Below are 6,556 nucleotides of genomic sequence, written 5' to 3'. Positions count from 1 at the left end.
ATAGCTAAGTATTATTGCTGGGTTGGGAGGTCTCTTCGCAGGAGTCGTGTATGGCTAGTGTGCCAAGTTAAAGTCTGCGCAAGTCTATTAGGATGGGCCTAAAGCTTGGCCTGATACTTTGCTTTCACTTTGGCAATTTCATCTTTAACTGATCCTACATTTAAGGCTATATGGATATTTTCATTATCACAAAAATCAGCATCCACAGGCGATTTGTTCATCGGTTTTTTGAAGAAGAATCGAAATTTTTGTATCTGATTAGTTTCGAACACTACCGTACTCGAATCCTTTTCGAACACAACAAATAGACAAAGGTTCCTGGGATACCCTGCTTTAATTTTAATATCGACAACAATTAATTATATCGATAACGCTAGTCTCTTAACATTAATCGATAGTTTCATCGAAATTTCCGCAGCACTAATTGCCGAGAACAATAAATTAAATGTAAGCAAAGGAAATATGAAATCTGAAATTTTAGCAATAGCTTGCGTAGCTCTGTCGCTTCGATCCATAGTTTCTTTGTACTCATACTCAGGCTTTGACTCATCTCCTATGTACGGTGACTATGAAGCTCAACGCCACTGGCAAGAAGTGACAATTAACTTGGAGCCTGGTCAATGGTACACGAATAGCTCCAATAATGATTTGCTGTACTGGGGGCTAGACTACCCTCCACTTACCGCCCATCATAGCTATTTGGTAGGTCGAATAGCTAAATCCATCGATCCTCGCTTTATCGAGTTGCAAAAAAGTAGAGGTTTTCAATCTAGACCGCATAAAAGCTTCATGCGACTAACTGTCTTGACAGGGGACATTTTAATCTATTTACCCGCTATCCTTGGAGTATGTATTTGTATAGATAAATGCTTTCAAAGCAAAAGTAAACTCATTTCGTTCATTTTGTTCGCCGCCTATCCTGGCCAAGTGCTTATTGACAATGGACATTTTCAATACAATAACGTGTCGTTGGGCTTAGCAGCTGCGGCTATTGCTGCAGTTCTGCATGGCAAACAATATATTGCTGCATTTGCCTTCACATTATCATTAAACTACAAACAAATGGAGCTTTACCACAGCCTTCCATTTTTTACATATATTTTAGGCGAATGCATGGCACAAAACAGGTATGCTTACGGTAAACTCTTATAATAATACTGTGGTATGTTTAATTAATCCATAAATGATTCCCTACAATTTTATGTATGTATTGTATGTACATAGAATGTACAAAATTCAATCACGCTCATATTTATACATAATGCTCATAGAGTCTAGGGAAACGCTGAATCATAAAAATTATTTATTTATTTATCGGATCATTCGGGCAGGCTCTGGTTTTCACTTTCGCAAAAGCTCGGAATTACTTTTGAAAACGCAGAAATTGGTACTTCCGTTTTCACAATTTGCTAATCCCGTTCCGTTGTGTACCATTTTCTAAACGGTTGAATACGCAACAAAAGCAATCTTAAAGAATCCTTTCAAAAGAAAAAAATATATATGCATACAAATTTAACTTTCACCTTTACCAGAGAAATTATGTCTTTTTATGAATACTTTTTTTTAACACAATCTAATTGCCTTTAATGACAATATGACATTAACCTTGTGGGAAATTCCTCCAGTCAGGACGAGAGAAATATATGCAACCTAGCTTTCCAGTTGAGCTGGGAGCAGCGATTAATCGATTGTTTTACTTTGCTTGCTTGGTGGCTGTATTTAGCTGGAAAACATCATTATACCGGTACTCAAAAAAGAATTAAGGGATATATTATATTTGTGGTATATACCACCATAAAGACCCCATAAAGTATATATATTCTTGATCATAGCATTTCGAGCCGTTACGGTGTAACATATTTGCACAAACACCATGACTGAAAGTTATGAACATTATTACATTGCACCAGCCTTCAACCAATAACCATACAGTATATATACTGTATGGTTAGTGCTTCAACGGAATACCCTTTAACAATGAGTAGGGAAGATCGACAGGGGTTAAAACTTACTGGAAAACTGGAAAAAACTGGAAAAACTACTAAGACAAGATAACTCTACCTGAAGCGGTCCGATTGCAGAAAGCACTATCCAAAGACCACTCAAACATCGCAGACGCCCTAAGGAAGCCAGTTGGAAGCTAAACCGCCACCACATGGGAAACCAAGCTATTGCCGGACCCTCATTTCATAGAGCATCGATAAAAACAAAAAACTGCGCAAGGTTGAGGCACCAAACCTTAATCTTAAGCTTTTTGTACCCGTACTGAAAAAAGAGTTACTGGGTATATTAGATTTGTGGTAAAAGTGGATGTGTGCAATGCAGAGAAGGAAACGTTTCCGACCCCATAAAGTATATATATTCTTGATCAGCATCAATAGCCGAGTCGATATAGCCATGTCCGTCTGTCCGTCCGTCCGTCTTGATGAGCGCCTGGATCTCAGAGACTATAAAAGCTAGAGCAACCAAATTTTGTTTCCAGACTGATGTGATATCACACTGCTACAAGTGTATTTCAAAATTTTGCCCGCCCCCTTCCGCCCCCACAAAGCACGAAAATCTGTGGCAGGCGCATTTTTAAAGTTACGATAAAACTAAAAAGTATCGTAGAGAATGACCATATCTACCAGATTGCCGAATCTGAATCAGATCGGATCATAATTATAGCCAGAATGAAGAAATTAATTTTCTGTTGGTTCCCCCGCCTCCCCCTGCATGAGACATGATCAAGTGAGTGAACAACTGAACAACTGAACAAGTGAACAACTGAGTATACAACTGAACAAGTGAACAACTGAGTAAACAAGTGAGCAACTGAGCAAAGTGAGTGAGTTGTTCACTCACTTAAAAGTCAGCAACTGAACTTGTTCACTAAAGTGAACACTCTTTACCCAACTCTATTTTACATTGAGAGGGTCAGACTCAAAGCCTAATAGGCGGTTTGTATCAAATATAATTATTGATCTTCCAACTTCAAGATTAAACGACGCCTAATTAATGCGTCTATCTTAAACTAAAAATGCATGCCAAGAATTATTTTTTTCGACTTTTCCTGAGTTTTTAAAGTCAAAATTTCGGCGAAAAATACCGCAAAAAAATTATGAAATTTGAATTTGAAAGCTTAATATCTTCCAGGCGTTAAGCTACAGATACAAAGTGTCTGGGTCCTATTTATAGCTGCACTTGTCAGCTTTTCAGAAATCCAGTTATATGCAACCAGATAAAAGATACTTAAGTTATGTAAAAAAAGAAGCACGTCCTCTGAAAAAATATATTAAACGAGAAGGAACGTGTGAGTCGCTTCTAAAGACGCGACTCTACTTATACCCGTACTCAGTCAGTATTTACATTTTTGAACATATGATTTTTAGAATTTTAGCATTAAAAAAAAAAATTTTACATTTTACATTTTTTTTGCTACATCTGTTATCTACATATACATATACAATATATATTATACATCTAACATGTAGATTGTACAATGTACATGTACCATTTAGATTCTACATCTCCTCCGCTAGGGGTTGCTCACGCACTGAACGCGGCAGAGTGTGCGAGCGAGAAGGAAAATGAGTTGCGTGGTCGTGGGCAGGATGGGGCAGGGGTAGCGACTAAATATTAATTTCTTCATTTTGGCTATAATTATGATCCGATCTAATTCAGATTCGGCAATCTGGTAGATATGGGCATTCTCCAAGATACTGCGTTTTTAGTTTTATCGTATCTATAAAATTGTGCCTGCCACCGATTTTCGTTCTTTGTGGGGGCGGGGCAAAATTTTGAAATACACTTGTAACAGTGTGATATCACATGAGTCTGGAAACCAAATTTGGTTGCCCTAGCTCTTATAGTCTCTGAGATCTAGGCGCTCAGCAAGACGGACTGACGGACAGACGGACATGGCTATATCGACTCGGCTATTGATGCTGATCAAGAATATATATACTTTTTGGGGTCGGAAACGTTTCCTTCTCTTCGTTACACACATCCACTTTTACCACAAATCTAATATACCCCTTAACTCATTTTTTAGTACGGGTATAAAAAATACGATTTTTTAAAATTCTTTAAAAAAAACTAAACCACAAACCGCTTACACACAGATTTTTTTTCTACAACTTTATAGTATAGATATAGTTTATTTAATCTTGAATATAATGTTTTAATACAAATATTTTCAGCTTCAAATTATTTGCAATTAAATTAGGAGTAACTGCAACCATTGTACTAGCAACATTTTTTCTACTTTGGTACCCTTGGTCTGGATCGCTTCAAGCGGTGGCGGAAGTGATACATCGCCTTTTTCCTCTCGGACGCACAGTATTTGAAGACAAAGTTTCTAATTTTTGGTGTACATTAAATATAATATGGAAACTTAAGTAAGCCCGAATTGATTAAAAAAAAAAAAGGAAATTGATAAAAAAAAAAATTTTATGTTTCAGACAACATGTGTTAAATCATCACATGGCACTAGTTTGTCTGGGTTTCACCCTAATAAGTGCTCTGCCTACTAATATCACACTTTATAGGAAGCGATGTAAAATGGGTTTTTTATTATCACTTTTCAATACTTCTATTGCTTTTTTTTTATTTTCATTTCAAGTATGTATGAAGAAATATGAAGTAACTTTAAAACAGTTTTATAACACGATACAATTCTAGGTTCACGAGAAGACTATTCTGCTGGCTGTACTACCAGCATTGTGCTTGCTTCCATGGTGGCCGAACGAAATTATTCTCTTTCTCGAAGTTTCAGTGTTCACCATGTTACCACTTTTAGAAAGAGATGATTTGCTAGTACCGTCACTGGCATGTGTTTTAATATATCACTTGATTTGCAAATGTTTTTATTCCGAAACTAAACCAAGTTCTGCACAAAAAGCATATTTATACATATCTAACATCTTAATGATTGTCATTGTGGGTGCTTCAGTAATGATCAAAGCCCCTCCACGGTATCCAGATCTTTGGCCACTAATAACATCTGTTATAGGTTGTGCATACTTAGTTTTATTTTTACTATGGGGAAATTTTAAACATTTTACTTGCAAACGAGGCCTTTTAACATAAAAAATATGTAAACTCAATATTATTAAATCAAAAATTGTACGTCAACTTATGGCCTTACTTGTCATGTTTTCTCTCAAGCAAACTACCGCAGAGGGAGTTAGGAGCGAAGAAACGATTGTTTAGGCAGCAGCGCTAACAGGGCAGCAGCGCTATTGACAAACCAGAGTAACAGCCAGTGTCCACTCTCGGCTAACAGTCTTTAGCCACTCCCGGTTACATTTCTGTAAGCGTTCTCTAACGGCGCTCTAATGCTCAACCCGGCTCCCGAGCGGCCTTAGCTTGTAAGCTGGACGACTTGACGCTCTCTTCTCACGCTCGTGCTCCCGCTTTCTCCGGAACCCCGGCGACCAGCAGCGTTAGCAAAAGCTAGATTGATTTGCATTATTACCCTCTTATAAACGGCTTACATTTTCGCCTCGTGAATAAAGCAACACACATATATTGAGAATAACACTAGAATGTGAACTATTACTTTCTTCGTCCTTATCCTCTGTGGGATCACCACCTGATACGCCCTCCTACACAATCAACGATGACATGATATTAATTTCCATTTCGAGCCGTTACGGTGTAACATATGTGCACAAACAACATGACTAAAAGTTATGAACATTAACAGATGAAGAGGACTAGGAGGAAAGTTGGCTAGAAATCTAAAAGGTCAAGTTTCTGTGGTAGAAGAGAGTGGTTTACAGAGTCGAGGGCTTTGCTGAAATCGGTGTAAATAACATCCGTCTGCACGTTGCCTTGAAAGCCTTTAAGGATAAAAGAGGTGAGTTCTAATAAATTTGTGGTAATTGATCGTCGCTTTATAAATCCATTCCGAGTTGGAGATACTTATATATGTAAGTGATTTGCATACGACAGATGAGTTAGATTGTGAAGCACTCAACCTCATTCTGACATTGAACCAGCCTTTAACGGAACACCCTTTAACATTGAGATCGAGAGGGGTTAAAACATACTGGAAACTGAAAAAAACTGGAAAAACTACTAAGGCAAGAAAACTCTACCTGAAGCGGTCCGATTGCAGAAAGCACTATCCAAAGACCACTCAAACATCGCAAACGCCCTAAGGAAGCCAGATGGAAGCTAAACCGCCACCACATGGGAAACCAAGATATTGCCGGACACTCATTTCATAGAGCATGAGCTCGTGAGTCCAAATCGAGAAAGTGTGAAAGGGCAAGCACACAGCTGTCACTCCCCACTCCAACAGGACTTACACCCACAAGGAAACCATTGCGAGCAGAGAGGATGGCACAAACTATCCATCCTAGATCGGATTTGGGCATGTCCTACCGAATGTTAAATGAAAGCAAAGTGTAATAGGCTATAGAGAACTTTATCTCATAAAAATAACCTGGATAAGGTGTTCCATCAAAACAAAGTGCAATGTCCTTTAGAAAAGATAGCCAAATAACCATTTGATTAATATATCACAAGTCCATTTACACGAAAAGGGATTTTATCCCTTCAAAATCCC

General features: G+C 37.9%; 1 protein-coding gene across 2 annotated transcripts; it reads left to right on the top strand.

The window, feature by feature from the left end:
• Positions 1–410: 410 nt before the first annotated feature.
• On the top strand, positions 411–5,119 carry LOC111080114 (probable dolichyl pyrophosphate Man9GlcNAc2 alpha-1,3-glucosyltransferase). 2 transcript variants are annotated; one of them, XM_022375567.2, is made up of 4 exons: positions 417–1,127; positions 4,182–4,379; positions 4,443–4,602; positions 4,663–5,119. In XM_022375567.2, the coding sequence occupies exons 1-4, from the start codon at positions 463–465 to the stop codon at positions 5,068–5,070; spliced, it is 1,431 nt and encodes a 476-aa protein (XP_022231259.2). In that variant the 5' UTR covers positions 417–462; the 3' UTR covers positions 5,071–5,119. The 2 variants fall into 2 exon arrangements, with proteins under 2 accessions (XP_022231260.1, XP_022231259.2); XM_022375568.2 differs by lacking the exons at positions 4,443–4,602; positions 4,663–5,119 and having other exon boundaries at positions 411–702; positions 4,182–4,255.
• The last annotated feature ends 1,437 nt before the right edge of the window (positions 5,120–6,556 follow it).

The sequence above is a fragment of the Drosophila obscura genome, unplaced genomic scaffold (genome assembly GCF_018151105.1).
Source record: "Drosophila obscura isolate BZ-5 IFL unplaced genomic scaffold, ASM1815110v1 contig_9, whole genome shotgun sequence".
Classification (NCBI taxonomy): domain Eukaryota; kingdom Metazoa; phylum Arthropoda; class Insecta; order Diptera; family Drosophilidae; genus Drosophila; species Drosophila obscura.
The sequence above is the reverse complement of the archived record's forward strand: the minus strand, read 5'-3'. Positions and strand labels throughout refer to the sequence as shown.

Bases quoted from the DNA above. Each gene is read 5' to 3' on its own strand.
- LOC111080114 (XM_022375567.2), top strand. From the start codon at position 463: ATGAAATCTGAAATTTTAGCAATAGCTTGCGTAGCTCTGTCGCTTCGA. The intron at 4,380-4,442 runs GTAAGCCCGAAT...TTTATGTTTCAG, and splicing joins AATATAATATGGAAACTTAA to ACAACATGTGTTAAATCATC. The intron at 4,603-4,662 runs GTATGTATGAAG...ATACAATTCTAG, and splicing joins TTTTTTTATTTTCATTTCAA to GTTCACGAGAAGACTATTCT.